At 36.6% G+C, this 26,013-nt stretch overlaps 1 protein-coding gene across 4 annotated transcripts in view; it reads left to right on the top strand.

Annotated features, from left to right (window-relative positions):
• Snx14 (sorting nexin 14) overlaps nt 1-26,013 on the top strand; it is a 60,967-nt gene that overhangs the window by 25,978 nt on the left and 8,976 nt on the right. For 2 of the 4 annotated variants that reach the window (XM_051207391.1, XM_051207401.1), the window contains exons 7-21: nt 1,589-1,673; nt 4,970-5,126; nt 6,014-6,089; nt 6,667-6,711; nt 6,807-6,887; nt 6,981-7,095; nt 11,844-11,999; nt 13,111-13,235; nt 13,404-13,462; nt 14,665-14,691; nt 16,895-17,027; nt 20,690-20,891; nt 22,919-23,002; nt 23,405-23,505; nt 25,152-25,263. In XM_051207391.1, the coding sequence (XP_051063348.1) occupies nt 1,589-1,673; nt 4,970-5,126; nt 6,014-6,089; nt 6,667-6,711; nt 6,807-6,887; nt 6,981-7,095; nt 11,844-11,999; nt 13,111-13,235; nt 13,404-13,462; nt 14,665-14,691; nt 16,895-17,027; nt 20,690-20,891; nt 22,919-23,002; nt 23,405-23,505; nt 25,152-25,263 (1,558 nt within the window). The remainder of the gene's footprint in view (nt 1-1,588; nt 1,674-4,969; nt 5,127-6,013; nt 6,090-6,666; nt 6,712-6,806; nt 6,888-6,980; nt 7,096-11,843; nt 12,000-13,110; nt 13,236-13,403; nt 13,463-14,664; nt 14,692-16,894; nt 17,028-20,689; nt 20,892-22,918; nt 23,003-23,404; nt 23,506-25,151; nt 25,264-26,013) is intronic. The other 2 variants (XM_051207420.1, XM_051207411.1) reach the window with 1 other exon arrangement.

Here is a 26,013-nt window from a genome sequence, read left to right on the forward strand (position 1 = left end):
CCTATAAGGCCAGTGTGAGGGGTGGGGCAGGAGGTCCCCTGGGTTTCTAGGCTAGCCAGCCTGGCCAAAAATGGTGGGGACTCCTGCTTCCACATGTGCACATGCTCTCTCTCTCTCTCTCTCTCTCTCTCTCTCTCTCTCTCTCTCTCTCTCTCTCTCTCTCTCTCTCGTGCGCTCTCTCTCTCTTTCCTTCTCTCTCTTTCTCTCAGATGGAGGAAAGGAGAGAGGTAGAGAGGTCAGATGGTTGATGATACATATATCTTCTTTTTTCATTTTCCGTTTTCTTCCTGTGTTTTGAACCGGCCTTATTATGTAGCCCTGCAGTTCTATTATATAGAACTTGCAGCCCTCCTGCCTCAGCCTCTGTAGTGTTGGGATTATAGATGTGCACTAACCATTGTACTCTTATTTTTATAACCATTTTATTGATGTGTAATATATATAATTCATCCATTTAAAGCATAGAATTCAGTGGCATATCACAGCCTATTCAGAGTTCTGCATACATCAGTCATAAAATCAATTTCAGAATATGTTTGTTATCTGAAAAGAGACCTTATACCTGTTTTCCATAATCTCCCATCTGCTCATCTAGCCAACACTCATTTTGCTCCCTGTCTCTATGTTTCTGTGGATATTTTGTGTAAATGGAATCTTTTGATGACTAATTTCATTCTCTTGGCATGTTTTCTAGGTTCATTTATATTGTCATATTGTACCATATGTCCTCACTTCAGTTTTTGATGGCATAATTTATTCTTCATTTTCAGTTGATGGATATTGAGTTATGTTCAACTTTAGTCTCATGAAGATTTATATTTTAGTAGTTGTATTTTTATTTGTCTTGACTCTGTGTTTGAGAGTATAAATAGTTGCTTGGTGAGATAGTAGCTGTTTATTTCATTCATTGTTTTCCAAAGTGGCTGCAACATGTGCATTGCCATGCTTGTGTGTGAGCATGCCCCTTTCACTTTCTTGTCAAAATTAGTTATCCTCACTCTCTTTTGTGATTTGTGCTCTTTTTTTTGAGGCAGGTTCTCCCTAGATGTTTCAGGTTGGCCCTAGGCTTGTAGATCTTAGCCTCTCCCTCTGGGATAACTGGCATATTCATCACACCCTCTTTATCTAGCCTTGGGTGAGTGAATGGTGCTTTGTGACTGGCCCAGCATGTCCCTGATTGGAGGGATGCTGGGCACCCTTCCATTTGCTTATCTGCTGTTGCATCTCTTCTTTGAGGAAATGTCCACTGAAATCTTGTGCCTCCTGATGTTTAAATTTTTATTTTGAATAGTATAAAATATGTGTATTTTGTGATACAAATGATGTTGGAGTTTGTCAATATGTGTGGAATAAGTAAAACAAGCTAGTTAACATGTCCACGATCTTAGATACTTAACTTTTTTTTCTTTCTTTTTTATTTATGGTGAGAGCAGTTTTGAAATGTACAATCTCTGTTTTTAATTATACCCCACTTTACTCTTCTTAGTTCTTATCCTTTTCAGCTTTGTTCTAGTATTGTAAATAAAGTGTTCTTGCTATTTCAACTTAGTAATTATTTTTTAAGTTTTATTTTTGTTCATCTTTCTAGGTGGATATCCCATCTATTATAACCAAGAAACTATTAAAAGCAGCAATGAAACATATAGAAGTGATTGTTAAAGCGAGACAGAAAGGTAATACAGTTTTGTGGTAGTTTGAGTGATTTTGTTTATACATCAGCTTTCACTTAAAGGTATGTGAGTACTGACAACCTGTCTGATACTCTTCATAGATGCCTTAAGAATAGCCTTTTCTGCTATTTTTCTGTGTTTTTCTGTGAGTGATGGCCTGTTCTTATTGTTCATGTCTCTTTCCTGGTTCTGTGGTTTTTGCAGTTTCAGACTACATATTAGTACCCTGTATCGTGTTTGTTTTTCTGTATCACAGTTCTTCTGTGAATTCCCTGCTTCCCCCTTTAAAGCAACTCCATTCTGGCATCTGTAGGCCTTTTGCTGATGTGATTTACACCAAACATGTATGAAGTAAGTGTTTTCTGATGGAATGAAGGAAATCTTGATTAAGGACTTTTTTTGCTGTAAAATCAAGCTAAAAACGTGTTCCCTTTAACAGCCCTGTGCTTTGTACTTGCTTCTGTGTGAGACTGAGATTCGTCCATATTTGGTATTCTTCACCAGTGCTTCCTGAAATGCATTAGGCACAGCAGAGTGCCCTACTATACTGCACAGGTGATGGTATAGAAACAGTTACATTTTTTGGTATTGCTATCTGTTATTTCACTTCTAGAAATTCTCTGTAAGCAAAAGCTCTCAGTAATCCTCCAGTGAAGAAGCGCCTTTAAGTGTGACCGTATTTAAACATGGAGCCATTTTTCTATCCCTCATAATCTCAATAGAACTAGCACACATTTTGGGGAATTGTGTTGCAGTTAGATTTGAGATTAAATTAAGTAAAACTATTAGTTTAGTATTTAAATATTCTGTGTTTTTATATCAGGTAAGAATTTTACCTTTAGGAGCTGGGTGTGGTAGTGTACACTTCTAATTAGCACCTAGAAGGTAGCAGCAGGGAGAGTCTCTGTGAGTTTGAGGCCAGTTTGGTCTACAGAGGCGGCCAAGGCTACATAGTGAGACACTCTCAACCACAACAAAAAGAGTTTTAGCATTGGGAGGAGAGGCGGCTGAGTGATTAAGAGCACATATCTTTCTTGTTAAGTTCTCTGTACCCATGTCAGGTGGCTTACCACCTGTAGACTAGTTTCGGGGACTCCAAGGTCCTCTTTTGGACTCACAGGCATCTATACTCATGTGTATATAATCACACACAAACACATATATATACAAATAACTCAAACATAATAGCCAGGTGTGGAAGTGCACGCCTCTAATCCCAACACATGGGAGGCGGAGACAGGCGGATCTCTGTGAGTTCGAGGCCAGCCTGGTCTACAAAGTCAGTTCCAGGATAACCAGAACTGTTGTTACACAGAGAAACCCTGTCTCAAAAGACCAAAAATAATTAAAGTACATTTTCTTTAAAAAGAATTTTACCGGGAGAGATGGCTTAGTGGTTAAGAACATGGGCTGCTCTTCCAGAGAAATCAGGTTCAATGCCAAGCACCCACATTGTGGTACATGGTCATCTGTGTCTTCAGTCCCCAGCATATCCATGCCCTCTTCTGGCCTCTTTGGGTACCAGGCACATACATAAAAATGATTTTACCTTTAAAACCTTCTTAAAATGAACGAGCTTAAAAGAGTTTTACATATATATGACCTACTAATTTATTTATTTACTTGGTTTATTTTGAGACAAAATCTTCTGTGACTCAGGATGGCTTTGAACTTGGTATGTAACCAACGCTGTTGACTTCAGATTCTCTTGCTTTTACCTCTCATGCACTGTGTATATACCATGCCTGACTAAAAAAAAGTACATTAAAACCCTTGTCACTGGCAAAAATACACAAGAGAGAGGTAGCATCTCTATAGCAGGTTTGCAAAGAATACTGTCCGAGAAAAAAAATAGATAAGAATATCAATAGGCTTTACTTTTCAATAGGTCATATAGTTGGATTCACACAGCTGTTTCAGGCTGGTTTCTTTATTAGCAATAAGTAGCCAAGGCTCTCCTTTGTTTTTTCAACAGTGTGATAGCTCCTTCCTTCCTTCCTTCCTTCCTTCCTTCCTTCCTTCCTTCCTTCCTTCCTTCCTTCCTTCCTTTTCTAGACAGGGTTTCTCTGTGTAACAGCTCTGGCTGTCCTGATACTAGCTCTGTAGACCAGGCTGGCCTTGAACTCACAAGAGATTCACCTGTCTCTGCTTCCCAAGTGCCGGGATTAAAGACTTGTGTCACCACCACCTGGCAGCTCATTTCTTTTGGTTACTCAGTTATACCTCTTGTGTCCTGTGATCAGGCTAAAAATGCAAAACCTCTGGAAGAATTCACTTTCTCCCATATTCTCAGTTGCTATCTGGATATTGATATAAAAGCAGCAAAGAATTTTGAATTTGGGGACTTATCTTGTCACAGAAAATGAACAAGATTGTTGATAATTAAACTCTTGTGTATACTAGTACACATTTTCTATTGTTTTCTCACTTAAGTAATTTGCTAGTATATTTTGTAGAAATCGTGAGCTTAAATTCCTATTGGTCAAGCAAATAGACTCAGAAAATGAATTATTACAAAGTAAGTGCCTTTGTCTGTTTTCTGTTGCTATGAAGAGACACCAGGATCACCACAATTATTATTTTTAAAAAAAATTTATTTATTAATTATGTATACAGTGTTCTGTCTGCATGTGTCCCTGCATGCCAGAAGAGGGCACCAGATCTCATTACAGATGATTGTGAACCATCATGTGGTTGCTGGGAATTGAACTCAGGACTTCTGGAAGACCAGTTAGTGTTCTTAACCACTGAGCCACCTCTCCAGCCCCACCTCTCCAGCCCCACTGTGATTCTTATAAAGGAAAGTGTTTAATTAGGGCTGGCTTACAGTTCTATTATCATGGCAGGAAGCGTGGGCACACAGACAGACATGGTCCTGGGGAGGTAGCTGAGAGTTTTACATCTGGATGGCCAGGCAGCAGGAAGAAAGAGAGACACAGGGCTTGGCTTTAGTGCTTGAAACCCCAAGGCCCAAGGCTCACCCCCAGTGACACACTTCCTCCAACAAAGCCGGGTGTGACAGGGCCACACTTCCTAATCCCTGTCAAGTAGCACCATTCCCTAATGACCAAGCATTCAAAACTATGAGCCTGTGGGGGGCATTCCTATTCCAACCACCACAGTAAGTAAGTTCACAGCAAAGGAGAAAGTGTCCCTTTATGTCCTATTTCTGGAAAATTTCCCCTTTTCAGTGAGCAGGGGCTAGGAGAGGAAGAGGTTAGATGTTCTGTATGGTAATAGAAATGAAGTAATTTAAAAGTCCTAACTCATTCAGTAGTTTTTTTTATTGTTATTTACAGTAAAAAACACGGAGTATTTACAACAAGCTGCATTAGAAGAATATGGCCCAGAGCTTCATGTCGCTTTGAGAAGTCGAAGAGATGAATTGCAGTATTTAAGGAAACTCACTGAGCTCCTTTTTCCTTATATTTTGCCTCCTAAAGCAACAGACTGCAGGTATAAACACACTAGGAAGTATCTTAGTGTGTGTGTGTGTGTGTGTATGTATGTATGTATGTATGTATGTATGTATGTAGTAGGTGTCTGAAGCAGGAAGAGAGGAGTGAAAATTTAAAAATCCATCCTAGGCATAATAACAAGTTCCTCCATCTTAAAGAAATCTTTAGTCTAATTTGTAATTTGTATTACTAATTAAAATACTCTCAGTCCTAGAGAGCATACTATTGCTCATACTTTACTGCTCATAAACAATTTTTTGGTGTGTGTTGTTGAGATCAAATCGGGGCCTTGTATATGCTAGCCAGTCTCTCAACTGTGTCTCCAGCCTGTAAACATGGATTTATAAATATGTTAAAGATTCTAGAAAGAACAGTGTTTGATATCTCCCTAGTTCTTCTTTTAAACATTTCTTTTAAGCACAAGTCACTTTTAGCAAACTGAGAACACAAGTCCTGTTTTGTGATTTTGCAGCATAAACATCACCTGGCACTTGCTGAAAATGCAGAATCTGACACCATCCTGTTCCTATTGAATTTTAATTGATGTCTTTAGTTGGTTGGATGGGTAGGTATCAGGGGATACTGAGGAATCCTGTAAGACAAGCCCCCTTCCATTGAACTGCATTCTCAGCCCCATAATTTTATTTGAGACAGAGTTTTACAGTGTAGCCCTGTAGCTAGCCTGGAAGTCACTATGTAGACTAGGCTGGTTTGAACTCCAAGAGATCTATTGCCTCTGCCTCCCCAGTGCTGGGATTAAAGGCATAGGCCATCATGTCCAGCCTCATACCTTCACTTGATGGGGTCTTTAGTTATTTCAAAGGTGCTTGAAAATGAGGAACTAATGTAAATCACTAAATATAGAATAATTATTTCTATTTTCAGATCCCTGACATTACTTATAAGAGAGATTCTATCTGGTTCTGTGTTTCTCCCTTCTTTGGATTTCCTAGCTGATCCAGTAAGATTAAAAATTTTTATTTTAATTGTAAGATACATTTGAATTACTATTTTACCATTTTCTCTGTGTAGTACAGTTTATGAAATGTGTGCTTATTTGAGCAACCATCACCTTCAGAAATTTTGGTCTTAATAAAACCAAAACCCTATAAATTCTACTCCTATAAGCAATAATTCCTTATTCCCCCATGAGTCTTTGCCAATTACATAACATGTTTTAGATTTCCTTTCCATTTCAGTTCTCAGTATTATTCTATTACATGTATGTGTCACATTTTGCTCATTTATTTATCCATTGATGGCTGCTTTGACAATTTTGACTTTGGCTCACTTGGATTTTTGAAGAAACAGGTATAATTTAAGTGGCAGAGAAAATTACTTTTTACTCAAGTTTGGACAGTTAAGAACTTCTGATTGTGGTTCTTTAGGAGACCCTCTGCAATACATATGCTCAGAAGTTGAGCCTGTCAATGTGCTGTTTATTTTTCTAGTGAATTTGGTAATGTGAAAGTTCTGAGAATTCTTGGCAAAACCTGACTGTGGAATTATTCTGACCTGTGTTTATTGCTTTTCATTAGGATACTGTCAATCATTTGCTTATCATCTTCATAGATGACAGTCCTGTGAGTATTGAACACTTGTAACTGCATTAAATTTTGATCATGCATACCAATTCCAGTATGGACTTTATTGAGCTGATAACTCTGTTTCTTCAAAGCCTGAAAAAGCGACTGAACCGGCTTCTCCTGTGGTCCCATTCCTGCAGAAATTTGCAGAACCTAGAAATAAAAAACCATCTGTGAGTCTTTTCAGCATTGATGTTTTTAAGAGAACAGTCTTAAAAATACGTTTGTATATCTTTAACTTACTCTTCCTCTCATATTGTGACAAGGTACTGAAGTTAGAGTTAAAGCAAATCAGAGAACAGCAAGACCTTTTATTTCGGTTTATGAACTTTCTGAAGCAAGAGGGAGCCGTGCATGTCCTGCAGTTTTGTCTGACTGTAGGTGAGGCTTCATTTGCATTTTACCAGTATCTTCTTCATGCTTGTTTATGCCTTGGTTATTTAGAGCAGGTCTGATGTCCCCAGCCTGGATTTCATCTACTAGATATTCTAAGAGTGACTTGAGTTTCCCTCAGGTGTCTATTCCTTTCCAGGTGGGGCATGATCTTTTCTTTGGTTGTAGTCAAATCCTAGTAGCAGAAAAGGATTATTAAAAATATAGCAGTGATACTGTGTGAGAGATCTTACTAACAGTCCAAATCAGTACCACTTTGTCTCCATTTTCTTCAGAATATCAAACTATTACAGTCATTGGATTTGTGAAAAATTATGAACTGTTGTAGATGGATGTTTCTTTGTGCTGCCAACTCACAAAAACATGACATGGAGACTTACTAATTATGAAAGCTCAGCCTTTATCTTAGGCTTATCCCACTAGCTCTTATAACTTAAATTAGCCCATTTATATTAATATACATTTTGCCTCCTGACCTCTCTTCCATCTTGCACTTCCTGTTTCCTCTCTGTGTCCTCTGGCGTCTCTCCTGTGTCTTGATTCATCTCTTTTTCTTCTTGCTCTGCCTGGAAGTCCTGCCTAACTTCTTCCTGTCTAGCTATTGGCCATTTGGCTCTTTATTAAACCAATCAGAAGGCGCTTTGGCAAAGACACATCTTCACAGTGTATGAAAAGATTGTATGAAAAGATTATTCCCCAGACTCGTTTCTGGTTCTGCCAACCTCTTTCTCTTCGACGAGGCGGCCAAGCAGCAGATGCCAACATGCAGATCTTTGTGAAGACCCTGACGGGCAAGACCATTACTCTTGAGGTCGAGCCCAGTGACACCATCGAGAATGTCACAGATAAGATCCAAGATAAGGAAGGCATCCCACCTGACCAGCAGAGGCTGGTATTTGCTGGCAAGCCGCTGGAGGATGGCCGTACCCTATTGGACTACAACTTCCAGAAAGAGTCCACTTTGCTCTGGTGCTTCCCCTTCATGATGGCATCATCGAGCCATCCCTTTGTCAGCTTGCCCAGAAGTACAACTGTGACAAGATTATCTGCCACGAGTGCTACGCAGTACAGTCAACTGTGGCAAGAAGAAGTGAGGCCACACTAGCAACCTGCACCCCAAGACAAAGCTCTGGTCATACCTGGCCCATGACCCTCGGACCAAATAAAGTTCCCTTCCATCGACTGGAGCAGCAAGAAAGGAAGAAAGAAAGAAAGAAAGAAAGAAAGAAAGAAAGAAAGAAAGGAAGGAAGGAAGGAAGGAAGAATTACTCCCCCAAATTTTCCCCTTCTTATCTTATAAAAAAGTTTTTTAACTCTACACAGTAAAACTAAATACAATAAGAACAATTACAAGATATTGTCTAAATAAAAAGGAAAGGTTTTAATTCTAACATAGTAAAACTATATACAATAAGAACAATTACCAGATAAGAATTACATTTACAATGTCTAGTTCATTTTTATTTGGCAAATGCAGAGAAAATACTCCATTATTTATCCTATTTTGGGGAGTCCAAAGTTTTGTTCCTAATCCTATTATTCTATTTCTATCCTAACTTGTATTACTAACCCAAAACTATTTTTTTTTACCTCAAAACATTTTCTTAAACAATTTAAGCATTTATGTTTCTCAGCTTTATACACTTTATAATTTTTTATGAGTTTCTTTTTTGAATTTGGTGACAAGAAAAACTGTAATTGTAACTGCCTGGTCTTTCCATGAAAGACCCAAGAAGACTATAATACTACCTTAATAAACAGGAAGTTCAGAGCAAACAACTTCCAAAAACAGAAACAGCTGGTTTTCTGGACAGTCTCCCAAGATTCCTCTGTAACATTGGGGCATCTATCTTCGGCCTATGAGCCTAAAATATTTGATAGACTTTTCTGTGCAGTAGGAATTTTGAAGGGCTATCCTACTTTATCTTGGCAAAGTAAAGTAGTTTTCTCCTTTGTGTTTTGCTCGTCCAATTTGAACAGCATTCTATCAGCAGTTGAGGCAAAGGTAGTTTCTTTGTCCAGTGGCTAACCTTGTCACAAATGAAAGCAAATTCCATATGGAGGTTCTTTGATGCCTCTCATTCTCTTTTGAAGTAAGTTGGTGCTACCAGGAGCCCACGTGTCTCAGTGTCAGGAAAAGCCCTATGGTAACAAAACATTTTAAATGCCATGTTCTGTAGGCCTTTGAAGTGTTTGAAGACCACTTATTAAACCTTGAAAACATATCTAACATGACTATAAATTTGATTGTTATATATGACTAACTGCTAACCTGTCTTCATTATCCTAAATAGCTTTTAAGGACTACAACTTTACATTACTTTTTTTTTTTTTTTTTTTTTTTTTTTGGCTTTTTGAGATAGGGTTTCTTTGAAACAGTCCTGGCTGTCCTGGAACTCACTCTGTAGACCAGGGTGGCCTCAAGCTCACAGAGCTCTTCCTGTCTCTCTGAGTTTTGGAATTAAAGGCATGTGCCACCACTGTCTGACAGTTATTTTTAAAATGTGATGCCTAGACACAGTACCTTAAACAAGAGAAGAAACATATATACAATATAACAAAAATAACCTTAAATTTGTGTCAATATATAAAAATATGTAACAATGTAAAATATTTGAGACTAGTGGTTGCTCAGAAGTAGACTCAGCAATCCACCCTTTTATCCCATCATTTCTATACTATATCCCCCTTTTCCTTTCAGAAAGAGATCCATGAATCTAAACTCTTTTGTTTAGCTTTCTCCTTGACCACGACCAGTAACAATTGGTAACCAAGCCCCATAAATGGTGACAAGCATCCATAAACCACTGAATGACCAGAAGCCATCCACCCATCTCTTGGGAATGTGGGCATTGTATTCTCTAAACTGCTTCCTGTTGTCCATGGGTGGCATCTTTTTGAGATTCTGAGAAAACTGAGATAATGGTCAAGTCCTGGGGAAACTAGCCATAACACTTGTTCAGTCTCTGTGCAATGGGAGAGTACAAGGCTTAGCTGCAGTCTTGGCTAGAATAGTCTGTGAGGCTGGAGCATCTCAGCCAGCAACCTTGAAGCTGTTGTGTATGTAGAACTCTTGAAAAACTAACAGAGGCAGACAGAGAGGCTGGATCACTGGGCCACCCATTTTCATTGGTTCCCTTGCTCTGAAAACACAAATACTTTCAAAGGTAACGTACATAGCTACATTAACACAAGTATGGACTGTGTGTTGTACACAAGCCATCCAAAAATGAATTTTTGTTTTATGTCCCTCATGTTTGTAGCCAAAACCCTCAGGAGGTCTTCCCCAAGTTGATCTTGATCAACTTTGAAGGAATCTATATAGCTTTTTGTTTTTTTTTTTGTTTTTTTTTTTTTTTGAAACAAAAGTATAACCTCTCCCCCAACGTAACACATTGTCTGACTTCCAATTTGAAGTCAAGATATCTCTAAAGTATCTAGGCTAGTTTAATTTAGCAGGTCTTTCCACAGTCCAGTGTCTCTCAACAGCTGTTCTGTGTTCATTAGCATTCAAAACATTCAAAGTCAGTAAAGTACCCTACAGGATCCAAGTGTCCTGTGTATTTCTCATGTTTATGTGTCTTTTTAAAATATTACTTTAGTCTTTATTTAAAGACTTTATTTTTAAACTATTTTTTCTATGACTGTGTCTGTACCACCCCCACCCCCACCCCCTTTTTTTGGCATCTAAGCACATTTTAAAACACACTGTACCTTTTTAGAGATTTTCTCTGTCTGGATTTGGCTTTACTAGACATCTGTAGCATTCTCTGACCATGTGAGACAAATCTTAAACTGCTATGTCAGATGCTACATAGCTCATCTTAGCATCTGGTGCTGGTGGATGATGCTGGCAGCTGGCTCCAGCCTGCAGGCAGCAGCCAGTTGCCACGCCTCACTTGGTATGCCACTGTTGAACACTAGCCAGCCTGAGAGCCTGCAGGCTTAGGAAGCTACATCTGGCTCCTTGTCCAGAAATTATAGCTTTTTCAGGCCCTGTTTGGATATTTGAGCCCCCATGTTGGAAGCCATATGTAGGCACACTTTTTAGGCTGCCAGTTTAAAAAAACATGACACAGAGACTTAATATTAATTAGGAAAGCTCAGTCTTTAGCTTAGGCTTGGCCCACTAACGCTTATAACTTAAATTAATCAATTTATATTAATCTATGTTTTGCCTTGTTGCATTTTTCCTTTCTTCCATCTTGCACTTTCTGTTCCCTCTTCGTGTCCTCTGGTTGTCTCTCCCATACCTTGACTCATCTCCTTTTCTTCTCTCTCTGTCTTGAAGTCCCACCTAACTTCTTCTCGCCTAGCTATTGGCCATTAAGCTCTTTGTTAAACCAATCAGAAGGTACCTTGGCAAAGACAAATTTTCACAGTGTACAAAAAGATTATTCCACAACAAGCTGTGTTTTCATTATTATTTAGTGTATTATTTATATATCATTAGATTTTAAAATATTGAAAGACCTTGGATAAGAAACTAATCCAATATGTTCTTTAGAGAAAATTTTACAAATATACTTCTATTGTTGTAAATTCTTATTGCTACTTACGTATTTTTAATTAACATAAAAATCTTGACTTTGTCTTTCATCTGAGTATGCTACTCTTAAGTATTTTTTAAACATTTAAAATGATTATATTGATACTTTTAGAGTAAGAATATGAAGTTTTCATGAAAGCGTTTATATTAAAGTAACTTTTTCTTTAATTTCTCTTTGATTTGTTAGAGGAATTTAATGATAGAATTTTGCGACCAGAGTTATCAAATGATGAAATGCTATCTCTACATGAGGAATTGCAGAAGATTTATAAAACATACTGCTTGGATGAAAGTATTGACAAAATTAGATTTGATCCCTTCATTGTAGAAGAGATTCAAAGAAGTAAGTCAAAGATGACAAAGAAAATGGATATTCTAGGCCTTTCTAGTTTGCTAAGTTTTCTTTATGTATTTTTTTTTCAGTTTTATAAATACTTATACATTTACTTTTTTAAGGGAAGGTACTCTCATTATGTAGCCCTGGCTCGCCTGGAATGTGCTTTATAGACCAAATTGACCTTGAACTCAGTGATTTGTCTGCCTCTGCTTCCCTGGTGGTATGATTAAAAGTGTGGGTCACCACACCTGGCACTTTATTGTTTTCAAGTGTGTGTGCACGGGGCATATGCCCATGTGTGAGCACAGGTGCCCTTCGAAGGCAGAGGCTTCAGCTTCTGGATCTGGAGTTAGAGGTGGTTGTGAGCACTCAGCAAGGGTTCTAGGAAAAGAACTCCAGTCCTTTGTAAGAACACTATGCACTCTGGGTGGATTCATATGTTGTTTACTTATTCTAACAGTGGTTGAAGCTACATGGACAGCTTAAATTGCTATTTTTTTTTAAACACTTAGAGATCATTTATTAACTTTCTTAGTTTAAAAAAATTCTGTTTTAAAGCTGGGTGTTGGTGGCATACACCTTTAGTCCCAGCACTCGGGAGGCAGAGGCAGGCGGATCTCTGTGAGTTCGAGGCCAGCCTGGTCTGTAGAACTAGTTCCAGGACAGGCTCCAAAGCAATACAGAAAAACCCTGTCTTGAAAAACAAAAACAAAAAAATTCTGTTTTTACATGCTTATTTTACTAACACAATGTAAGCTTTGAGGAAGAGGAGTGGTCATTATTTGCATAACTGAGGCTGGCTTGGAGGTACAGGTCTATAATCCTAGCACTTGGAGATGGAGGCAGGAAGATCACATTTTCAAGGGCAGCCTGTACTACAAGTTCCAGTGCAGCCTGGCTGATTAGTAAGATCCTGTCACTTAAAAAAAAATCCCTAAAACAAAACAACTCAGAACTGGAGGTACGTTATTCTCATTTCTCATTCTAGGAAGATTTCTTGTGGTGATGTTTCTGTGAAACATACTTTGTGTGTTTGTTTCATATAATGAATTTTAAATATGTTACATTTCTGTTATTCAGAAATAATTTGTACAGTTGATTTTCTTTTTTTAAACAGTTGCTGAAGGCCCATACATAGATGTTGTGAAACTGCAAACCATGAGATGTCTTTTTGAAGCCTATGAACACGTTCTTTCCCTCTTGGAGAATGTGTTTACTCCTATGTTCTGCCACAGTGATGAGGTAAGTCAGGCTTTCATCAAGGACTTTATGTACTTCACAGTGGCTCTGATAGCAATAGGTAAGTGGTTTAAGTAGCAAAGTTAAAAAAAAAAAAGACGAAGTAAAGTAGTATATTTCAATGTAAAATACTGGTTTACTTAATCCTAATATGTATTTATTGTTTTGAAGTATTTCAGGCAACTTTTAAGAGGTGCAGAATCGCCAACACGAAATTCCAAATTCAACAGGTAGGCGTATTTAACTCTGGGAGTGTACTGGTTTTGACTTGTGTTTGATTATTCTGTCATAACATTATTGACTTTGTCAACTGTTTGAATAAAATCCACTTGCTAGATAAATATGTCAGAGGCTTCAGCTTCAGTGGCGGAAGCTTTCTTTGCCATTTTAAGATCACACTATCTTTAGCATACCTTTTTCTGGTTTCAAAATATAAAACAGGACAGAAATACAGATACTAATACAGCCATTTAAAGTATGTTTCTCTTTATATTTACCTGACTTTAATGTTAGCTGTCACACTTAAGAGGACTCTGATTCTCTGATACTTAAGGATTCATTTATATAAATAGAATCAGTAGAAGAGTTTGCTAATATTCTTTAGTTGGAAATTTAGAGTAGCCTTGATAATTTGCTGTTAAATGGCTTAGAGTATGTAAAATAGACTTTTTTTTTTTTTTTTTTTGGTTTGTTTACTTGTGTCTTAAAAACAGAATTTTAGTGCATATAGCTAATTCTGACCTACTTTATTGTGTATTCAAAGCATAACTCTTTAGGAATGTTTTGTTGACTTTTTAGCTCTAAGTGTTCTTTAAAAAGTTGTGGATTTTTGTTTATTTGTTTGGGATTGAATCCAGGGCATCATGAATACTAAGCAACAATATTATTACTGACATCCTTAGCCCCAGGCATTTTGTTGTTTATATGAGACAAGAGCTCACTGTGTAGTCTAGGCTAACCTCAGATTTGCAACAGTGCTAGGATTATAGGCGTAGGCATGAGACACTATGCCTGTAAAAACTCATTTTTATTTCAAGCTAGAAAATATGTTAAGAAGCATGTATGAATACATCTAACATAGTCACAATTCTGTATTGAACAATCTGAGCTGCTGTGTGTTAGCTTAGTCTTTACATATTTTTCTGCTGTATCAAATGGTATGCCTAAGGAGAAGAAAATGCTAAATTATTACCCAAGATATTGTTTTCAGGAACATTAATAATCTAGATTGCAGACACCCAAACAGCCATGTTTCTTTCTTCCCTATATCGTGTTATTCATAAGATTTCTTCCTTTTGCAAAGGTGAATGCTATCCACTTGTATAACATTTAAGCTTTTTGAATTTGATTTTATATTCTAAAGTGAAACCTATTTAATATCTGGGCTTTCTCTCTCTCCTCCTCATATAATCTCACATATCTGATATTGCAGAGGTAGCCTAAGTTTGGATGATTTCCGGTAAGTCTTAAGCATGTGATTTTTTTTTTTTAAGTATAAATTGTCTGTTTTAATCTAGAAAGTTCACCCCAAGCAACCTAGGTGCAACTGAAAAGGAAAATTATGTAGCACTGTGCTGTCCCTGCCTTTATATAAATTATTTAGGATAAGTTTTTTAACATAGATCTCTACTTTGGTTCTAGAAATATTTTTAAAATAACATATAATTATGAAATAAAATGTCCTGACACTATTAAGATATTTTTATTATTCATTTACTAGTATTTCACTTTTCAAAGTTGTTGACTTTGTTTGGGAGTAGAGGGTTGCTGATTTTGCTGAACAATTTTTATAATTATTTGTGTTTAAGGAACACAAATATGATGATGTTTCTGAAGATCTATTTATAATCACAAATGAGAGTTTTAGAAATGTCTTAGTTCAATACCTGTATTGTTTTATAATCTCTAAATCCTGCAACCACCTACCTGCTCAGGGTTTATAAATTTTGTCATCATTTTTATTTTCATCTGGAAATAGTCCTGTCATCAGAGCTTGCAAAATCTTAACCTGTTATTTTTTTTTTAAAAAACACTGAACTAACTACACACTTGTTTAGATAAAATAATCTAGTTTGCTTCTAATACTGTTTACTAGCTTTAAAATAAATTTGGTTGTTCCAAAGACACTGTATGAAATCTTTTTTTTTTTTTTAAATGAAATCTCGTCACAGTAAACATGATACGTTTGAAATTGATCAGTGTTCTTTTATATTTCTAATTGTTTAATTATTTCAATAGTTACATTGCTGATAGGAATAATAGCTTCCATTGAGTTTAAGTATTCTAAGAAAATGGTCAGATTCTACAATAGTCTCTGTAATTTGGTCTCTGGTGGTACCATGCAAGTTTTAGGTTAGATAAAAGTTATAATTTAGGGGCTGGAGAGGTGGCTTAGAGGTTAAGAGCACTGGATGGATGCTCTTCTAGAGGACCTGAGTTCAATTTCCAGCAACCACATGGTGGCTCAAAACCATCAGTAATGAGATCTAGTGTCCTCTTCTGGCATGCAGGGATACATGCAGACTGAACACTGTATATATAATAAATAAATAAATCTTTAAAAAAAAGTTATAGTTTGGGTTACTGAAATGTAAAGCACTTGGCTCTATGGGATTGTTTTTTTTTTACTCCATTTTGGTTTTCTTTCATTTTTTTCTTTTTAGCTATTTCTGCTTTTGGAAATTAACTTTTGAAAAAAATTGTTGACCCTAGTGTTTAATGTTTATGGCAGAGCTGGCTGCTTCCTTGGAGCTATGCCCACTTTTATTCATTCCATCATTGCTAACCTTTCCCTCCTTCTTTTATTTGTATTACTTTAAAGTTAAGTGTACTTGTTTTATAACTGATGCCTTTAGGAATATGAGATTATAAAACTGAATTTACTTGAGCATTTGTCATAGAGATAAATTAGTTTCATTTAAAAAGCATAATAGGAAGATCATAGTTTTATGTTGCATTCTTATTTTAGTGATTCAGTTCTCCAAATCACTGGTTCTCAATGTTCCTAATACAGTGACCTTTAATACAGTTTTCAAGTTGTGGTGATGCCCAACCATAAAATTATTTTGTTGCTACTTTATAACTGTAATTTTGTTACTGTTATGAATCATAATGTAAATATCTAATATGCTACCCGGAAGTGGGTGGTGATTCACAGGTTTACAACCACTATTCCAAATGGGTGTACAGTTTGTTTTTTTTTTAAAGACAGGGTTTCTCAATATAACAGCCCTGGCTGTTCTGGACCTTGAGTTGCAGACCAAGCTGGCCTCGAACTCACAGAGATCGCCTACCTCTGCCTCCCAAGTGCTGGGATTAAAGGTGTGTACCATCACCACCTGGCTGGGAGTATAGTTTTTTAAAAACTGTTTGTCAGGTCATGCATGTGTATGTTTTGACAAAACTCCTGTGGCAATGAGAACTATATACCACTAGGGGGCTATCATTCTTTCAGTTAATGTTTTCAAGTTAGCACTAGCTATATTTCAAATGTTTGTTAGTAAATTTTGTCTCATTTATTCATGTGAAGAATACTCCAAACATTGTTAATCTTCCTCAATTTACCCTTTCAAATCTAGTTTGTTTTTTCTTTGCTTATGTGTATAATATAGTAGATGCTAATAATTTTCTGTGTACCTGATGTATTTTTGTTTAATATTTAGAAGCACACAAAAAAGAGGAGAATCATTTGGAATCAGCAGAATAGGTAGCAAAATTAAAGGAGTATTCAAGAGCACTACAATGGAGGGAGCTATGTTGCCCAATTATGGTTTGGCTGAAGGTGAAGATGACTTTGTAAGTGAAAATTCTTCGATTAAAAAAATCAACTTGATATATCTACAGTTTTGTGCTTAATACAGAATTAAGTGTGGGGTATGCTGAATTAGTTTCCCTATTTATTTCATTAAAATCGTTTTCTTAGATCTGAGTTATTATTAGGGAAAATAAGCCCAGGTATTTCTGGTAGTTTACTACCTTTTGTGTGTGCTTGTATTTGTATGCTTGTGTTTGTGCAGGTGCATGTGTATGCCAGAAGACTAAGTAAGGTGCCATTCCTTGGGCATGGTGTTCTTCTCTTTTTTCTTTTCCGAGAGAGAGTGTGTGTATATGGTGTACATGTCAAATTCAGAGGACAGCTTGGCAGGAGTCAGTTCTCTCCTTATACTGTGTAGACCCTGGGGATTGACCTCAGGTCACCAGGCTTAACAGCAAACACCTTTACTTACTAAGACATTTGATGGCCGTGTGTGTGTGTGTGTGTGTGTGTGTGTGTGTGTGTATGAATGTATGTATGTATGTATGTATGTATGTATGTATGTATGTATACAGTCTCTTACTGGCCTGGAACTCAAGTAGGTTAGGCTAATATTCCATTGAGACCTGAGGATTTGCCAATGCCAATGTCTACCTTCCTAATATGGGAACTACTATGGGGAGTACTGCACTACTGTGCACAGCTTTTTTTTTTTTTTTTTTTTTTTTTTTTTCCCTTTTAACAGGATCTATTAGCTGAGAATAGTGGTACATACCTTTAATCCCAGTACTTGCAAGGCAGAGGCAGGCACATAGTGAGTTCCAGGCAGCCAAAGCTACACAGTGAGACCCTGCCTCAAAACAAAACCAAAAATAATCAAGTAGATACATATCAGGGTCTGTCTCACCCAGTTGGCCTGGTGCTCACTGTGTAAAGCCAGGTTGGTATTACCTCTGTCTGTCCCCTGAGTGCTGGGGTTAAAAGCATACACCACCACATCCAGCTCACGGCTTTTCTCTGCCTGTTCTGGGGATATGACTCAGGTCCTTTTTGTTGGCAAGGCAAGCACTTTATGGGATGAGTGAGTCATCTTCCTAGCTCTTTGTTATTTCTTCATTAGGCATTTATTTCAATCCTGATGTAACTCTTTCCTACCATATGCTTCAGGAGTATGTTTGTGTTGTTGTTAGAAGCCTTAATTTCTCATTCCTTAGGCTGTGGAGTTTGTACATGTAGGCTCCCAGGCCTCATCCTAGACCTGTTTGATAAGATTCCTTGTTTATATGTGTTTATATTTCACTCACCATGCTATTGTACCTTTCTGTACCTTTGCACATGCAGGTCTGCTTGATGGTCCTTTCCTTCTGTTCTTTATGCAGAAAACTTCACATTTATCTTCTAAAATTTGCCTGATGTCCATAAACCTGTACCTGAGCTACCAGTACAATCGAGCATTTTCTCACTTTGTGACCTTACTACTATTACTATTATTTTTGAATACACTAATTAATACATGGTAATTTTACATATGTATGGTATAGAATATAATAAATATGTATATGTGATCCATAGATGCAGTGAATAATGATGAGATCTAATTCCTGATACTTAGCCATTTTTAATTTTGGAAACATTTACAGGACCCTCCACTAGGTATTTTGAAGTAGTTATTGTTAAGCATAGTCATTATATTATTTCTAAAGAAAGGACAAATGCTAAGGACAATGCCACTTAGAGTTTAGAAGGCACAGAGCAGGTCATAATGCTGATCTTATCACAGGTCACACACAATACTGTGTTAGGTAGGAGCTGTGGAACCTTGAGAATTGTTTTTCTAGGAATTGCCAATCTCTCTGGTGTGTGATTTGAAAAGTTGAAATAATATTTGGCAGTGGTACATACTTATTATGTGAGATTAGGCAAATTGCCCAATTTTGTTGGGATTTTCTTCCCTTACAGTGTGAAATCGGGACCATCCTACCTGTTGTACATGGGGTATAATTAGGAGAATTAAACAGGCAATTTGCATGAAGCACTAAGAATGATGCCTGGTATATAGTAAGCACTTTGCACACTGTATAACACAGAAATAGGGTCACATCTCTGTGGTAACTGACTCAGGGATGAAAACCTGATATATAAGAGTCTGACTGTCTGACGCAGGAGAATCATCTGTTTAAGGCCAGCCAGATACCTTGTTTCAAAAAGCAACAACAAAACTATCTGAAACATGCTTCTGTCCAAATTTACAAATAAATTCTGCCCATTAATAAGTTGACAGTCAAGTGCATATAGGAAAGGTAAGCATAGGAGACATTACAATTTTTTAATGTTTTTAAGTAGAGAACCTCAGCTAGCCTTTTGTCTCTGACTTCCTTACTCTCCACACTCTTCTTAGAGGGAATCTTTTTGAAAATAAAGCAAAAATTATTTAGTTTATTTTGTTAATATTTATCCTGGGTATAGTGGAATCCACCTGTAATTTCAACGTTTATGAAGCTGAAGCAGGAGGATGTTCAGTCCAAAGATAGCCTGGGTTGTGTAGCAAGAGACTCTGTCTCAAACAGCACATACATAAATAAGGTGAATAGTTATTTATAGTAACTGTCCCCTTTAACAGACTAAGAGATGTCTAGGTGACTAGAGACTCAGAAGGATTTAAAAGAACTATGCTTACAGATAATTTTGAAATGAATTATTTTGTTTTTAGATATAAAAAGAAATTATAGATGTTTATGATTTTAGAATCAAAAAGGTAAAAATCTTAATTTGCCAGGGATGGTGTCACACACCTTTAATCCCAGAGTCAGGTGCATTTGTGTGAGTTCAAGGTCATCCTGGTCTACATGCCAGTTCCAGGACAGCCAGGGTTTCTCCATACAGAGGAACCAAATCTCAAAGCAAACAAAAATCTAATTCTGTAGAAGTAGATCCTGTTTAGATCTTCTTTTGAAATGTACTTTCTTTATGTTACAGTGACCATATTTAGACTACCTTTTCAGTTTAAAAAGTTAGTTCAAGTAGATATTTTCATAAGAATGTTTTTAGGAATGGAGTTATTTATTCAGAATTGTTTAGTGGCTCATTGTAGAAGTATGTTGCCAAACTTCAGAATGATTATGCTGAAATACATCAGGGATGTGTCACAGATCCAGCTTATCTGTGTCAACTACATCAATGGCGTGATTCCCTTTATGAAATCTTATACTCTGAAATGAAAGATAGGAGTATATTAATTTTTATTTACCATCAAGTTTGAACTGTTTATATTTTTATTTTTTATATTTTTCCATAATTTAAAAAGTCAGTTCTCCTCTTTTAGACTTTGACTTATAGAAGTTATCATGAAACTTGGAATTGATGCTAGTTACTAGTTACGTTTAACTTTTGTTTGGGCAGTGGTGGTCCCAGCATTCAGGAGGCAGAGGCAGGCGGATCTCTGTGAGTTTGAGGCCAGCCTAGTCTACAGAGCTAATTCCAGGTTCTTGAAAAACCAAAAAAAAAAAAAAAAAAAAAAAAAAAAACTCAAAACAAACAACAACCACAAAAACCCAGTTTAACTTTTTATCTTTACTTTCTTAGGAAGTGCTGTATCACCTAAGTTTAAAAAAATAATATTAGTATATTATTGACAGTTATATTTCATGTGCTATAGTTTGGAATATACTAGAAGCGTTAAGTTCACCTTGCTAACCTTTTCCAGATTGAAGAAGGTATTGTGGTAATGGAAGATGATTCTCCAGTAGAAGCTGCGAGCACACCTAATACTCCTCGAAACCTTGCTGCATGGAAAATTAGCATTCCATATGTAGACTTTTTTGAGGATCCTTCCTCTGAAAGGAAGGAGAAAAAGGAGAGAATTCCTGTGTTTTGTATTGATGTTGAAAGAAATGATAGACGAGCAGGTAAGATTTCTTAGCTTTCCGGTGATGCCGGTGAGTCTATCTATCTTTACTGAGTGTAAACTTATTGCCATTTGTAACTATTTATTTTGATTACACATAAGTAACAAAACCTGAATGAAAGCTTAGTGTTTCCTAGATTACTTGTTATCAGTTGACTGATTTATTCAACCAACACTGAATGAGATATTGATGCATACCTCACAGCCTAAGGAATCTTCTATGATGTTCTTTTACTGTTTTGTTTTTTAAGATTTTTTTATTTTTATCTTATGTGTGTTAGAGTTTGGGCTATATGTTTGGAGTTCTGGAACTGTCATTACAGGTGGTTGTGAACCACCCTGTGAGTGCCAGGAGCCAAACCTGGATCTTCTGAAAGAGCAGCCCGTGTTGGCCACTGAGCTGTTTCTTCAGTCACTCTTTACTAGTCTTGTTGCTGTTATCATTAACTATTGTACTTAGCTACCATTAATGCATTTACCACTATATTAAGTATTAGACCGACTTATTTTCTACATTAATTTGTATTTGTATGCATGTGAATGGGTGTCACACATGTAGAAGTCACTTGTGGACATTGGTTTTCTTTCTACCATGTGGAGCCTAGCTTTCGAGCTCAGTTGTACTGAGCTATCTCTCCAGCCCTCGTGTTACACCAGTTTAAATAACATTCCCTTTCCCCATATTTTTCTTTTCAATTTAACCATTTTTAAATTAAAATTTTTCTTTAAGGGCTAGGTAGAATTGGGTGAACAATGATCAAACACAACTTTGCCGAATGTCTTCATGTTTGCTGTCTTTTCTGCCTTGGCTGTCTCAGGTGTGGATTGTAATTGAGAACTGAACAGCACTGACAGCAGAGTAATCACTGGCCACTCAGCTTTGTTGAGCAGGTGGGGCATTCAGCGTAAAGGAAACACAAAGTCTTGCACATTTGGGAGGGACAAATAGAAACTTAAAGTGAAGCTCAGGAGAGGCAAGGGTCTGTGAGGTGAGGGGAATGACAGACTAATTAAGGGGTTTTCAGACTAGGTAACTGAGTAGCAGTGAGGACCAGTGCTCATCATTTCCCTTACTGAATTTTCAAACAATTTTTTCAGAAACTAATGCTAGTTCAGGAACACAGAGCATAAAATCAGGAGCAGATTATTCTGAGTAGCTGGCGGTGATGCTTCCTGTTGTAACTATGATAACTGTAGCAGGCAGAATCTTACTGGATCCCGGTCAGAGGCAATGCTGATTTTATGGTGTTGCTGCCGGGTCTTACTTAGTAAGTACACCATGAAATCATTGCCCTTACTCTAGTCTGATTTCTGTATCAGGTCTCATTTTTGTTTGTCAAATAGTTTTGTTACTGACTTTTTGAGCAAACATTTACAACTTTTGTGCTCTATTTTTGAAAAGTTTGGCTTAATCACTAAAATGTAAAATATAAACATAATCTAAAAGTAACTGTAGTTATCAGCATTACAGAGCCTTGCTGCCCATATAATGTGCCCTTAGGAAGCATGACCTCCAAAGGAGAAAAATGTATATAATTTTCATCATGTGCCACATTGACTTTTTTGTGCAGGAAAATACAATTCTCAGATTTTTATGGCCTGGTGAAATGACTCAGTGGATAAAATAAGGTGCTTGCCACCAAGCCTGGCAACCTGATCTATTGCTCTGGGACCACATGGTGGAAAGTGTCCTTTGGCTTGCACATGTGTGCTATGGCATGACATACATGTGTGTACAGACACACATACCAAAATAAATAATTTTGTACATTTTTAAATAATTATATACATTTAAAATCAAAAGTTCCTACCAACTTTGTGATTCTGTCATCAATACAATCTGTTTGCTTTCATGTCATAAAAAAAATAAAATTTATCAATTCTTTCTAGATAATCTAGAGTTAAAATAGGGATGAGGTATGATAATGCTAACTAAAATGAAGACTGTAATGTAATACTCTCATTTTAGTATTGTTAATGTTTCACTTTTTGTTGTGGGTTGTAAAATTGCTTATTTTTAACTTACAGTTGGACATGAGCCTGAACACTGGTCTGTCTATAGAAGATACCTTGAATTCTATGTACTTGAATCAAAACTAACAGAATTTCATGGTATGTTGCTTTCTTCTATAAAACATTATAATTCAGCAATTGGCCTGCTTGAAAGGTCTTGCACCAGATTTTTTTTTTTTTTTTTAACTTTAAGTAAATGTCGATTGATATTAACAGTTGTATGTATTTCTGTTGAAAATAAGAATGTTGGTATTCTGCTTCTTTTTCTTACCTATATTTTAAGTTTTTACAATGCACATTGACTTTTCTAATGGTAACAGCTTAAAATCAGCTGTTTGTACAATAGAAAAAAATACTATCCAACTCTCTGGCTGTGTGAAGATTATTTAAAACCTAATATCATATGTCTGCAAGGCAGTATTGTGAATCTGAATTTTCATAGTATTTTCAAATAGCATTTAAAATAGCCAAGATGATAAGAACTCTGTGCACCAATTTCAGGTACATTTCCTGATGCTCAGCTTCCATCCAAAAGGATCATTGGTCCCAAGAACTATGAGTTCTTAAAGTCGAAGAGAGAGGAGTTTCAGGAGTATCTGCAGGTACAGCACTAGCTCCCTTGCTCAGTTTGTTTCTACAGCACCACCTCGAATTCCGGATTTGGAGCATCAGTAACTCTCATTTGTTTCTACAGCACCAACTTCATGCTCAGTGTGAGACCCCAGTAACTCCCCTTTGCTTCTCTTCTCTTGTGTGCATGTGCCTTTTCCCTGTCTTCCTCATTTACTTCTTCACATATATTCATTATGTAATGTTTTTATTACGCCATTTCCATATGTGTAGATGATGTATTTTGATCATACTCACTTCCCTCATAACCCTTTGTTCTGTTTTTCTCCTTCCCCACCTCACACTGGCTGCCTTCGTCTGTAAATAGCCCTCTTCCTCTTTCATGTCTTTTTTTCTTAAATCTAGAATCGTATGAGAAAACGTTAGTGTTTCTTTCTGAGAGTTGATATGATGATTTCAGTTCCATTCATATTCTAGTAAATTATATCACTTTGTTCTTTGTGACTGAATGAAACAGCAGTGTGCGTGCATACATAATACATTTGCTTATCCATTGTTGTTGATGCATGCATAGTCTTGGTTTGATTCTGTAACTTGGCTATTGTGTCTATCACAGTAAACATGGATATTCAGATGTCTCTTGTTCACACATGCTTTGTTCTGTAATCCCTGTCTTTTAAAGATTTACTTATAATGTATATAGTGTTCTGCCTGCATGCCAGAAGAGAGCACCAAATCTCATTATAGGTGGTTGTGAGCCACCATGTCGTTTGCTGGGAATTGAACTCAGGACGTTTGGAAGAACAGCCAGTGCTTTTAACATCTGAGTCATCTTTCCAACTTAACATACCTATTTCTATGTGGATTTTAAAAATGAATGTTTGGTTGGGGATGGTAGCACACACCTTTAATGCTACTACTTGAGAGCCGGAGGCAGTTTTGGATCTTAGTGAGTTTGAGGCTGGCCTGGTCTACTTAGTGAATTCCAGGACAGCCAGAGCTACATAGTGAGGCCCTGTCTCAGGGGAAGAAAGTCATATTATATATAAATATATATAGTTGATATTGTTGTTTTGTGATAGTGGGGATCATACTCATGGTCTTATACATGCTAGCTAAGCACTCTACCAGTGAACTATATCCCTGGTCCTCAGTATTTTTAAAAAATTAATGACCAATAGAATACTAGCTACTTCTGGGAGAGGGCTTTAATTAGTTTTAATGCTAATTAAAATTTTGATATGGAAGACTTAAAAAAGAAAACCTTTTGTTATAAAAAATTAAATATATCCTAAGAATGTTGGATTCTGTTTGATTTATGTTTAACTTTTCCAGCTTGGGAATTGTCCTTCTTACTTTATTACTTAGTCCTTTTTATTATACTATTTGTAGGTTTGTTTTTTGGTTTCCTGGGATCAGTTCCCTACCAGTAGTCACCACTCAGAATTGACTTCTCATTTTTCCCAGTATATGTGCATGTGTTACATAAACACTATATATATATATATGTGCAATGTAAATTATTTTGGTGGATAATATATTAAGTCATTTGGTTAGATAGGAAATACATTTTGGTGACTTAAAGTTTCTTGCTTTTTGTTTACAACCATTTTAGGCCAGTTTTGATTACCCTTCTATATTTCTAATCTGTTTTCCTCCTCTGGTCTATTCATTGAAGAAACTTCTGCAGCATCCAGAACTGAGTAACAGTCAACTTCTGGCTGACTTTCTCTCCCCCAATGGTGGGGAAACACAGTTTCTTGATAAGATCCTTCCAGATGTAAATCTTGGTAAGTCATATGGGGGGGGGACCATAAGAATAATGTTTTCAGACTAGTGTAGAAAAATGGTTTTGGTAGTATGTATGGCCGTGTTATGAACTCCGAAGGACTTCTTTTGAAGTAAGAGATACATTACCCTGATTATTTTACCAGTCACTTGTAGCCAGTTGTGCTATCACAGAAACTATTAGCCAGTAATATCCTTGCATTTCTTTGAATATTTAAATAAAGTCATGTATTGTACAGAGGTGCTTTACTCAATGACAGTGGTCTTTAAATTATGTCACTTAGTGTCATAAATTTGTATAAGTGCACACTTTTGAGTTTGTGTAACAAAATCGCCTAGCAACAAATTTCTGAGGACGTATTCCAATCCTTAGGTATTCATATAAGAAAAATAAGTGATAGTGTTTTAAGCAGATGTAAATGTCATTAACCATCATATGAATAACTTTAATAAAATTTCTTTAGAAATACCATAGCTTTACTGTTTGATGTAAAGACTCATCTGGGCCTTTTTCCCCCTTTATCTTCAAGTTATATAATTTCTTTTTATTTACTGTCAAGGATCTTACATCTGTGTTTGAGAATGTTTATAGCCACATTGTGTATCATAGTTAAACTAGAAACAGCACAAATGTTCATTATCGAAAGAATGGATAGCTAAACTGTAGAGTCTTTTTGTATGTATGTATGTATGTATGTATGTATGTATATGTATGTATGCATTTATTTATTATTATTTCATGCACATTGGTG

The sequence above is a fragment of the Phodopus roborovskii genome, unplaced genomic scaffold (genome assembly GCF_943737965.1).
Source record: "Phodopus roborovskii unplaced genomic scaffold, PHOROB, whole genome shotgun sequence".
In the NCBI taxonomy this organism is placed as follows: domain Eukaryota; kingdom Metazoa; phylum Chordata; class Mammalia; order Rodentia; family Cricetidae; genus Phodopus; species Phodopus roborovskii.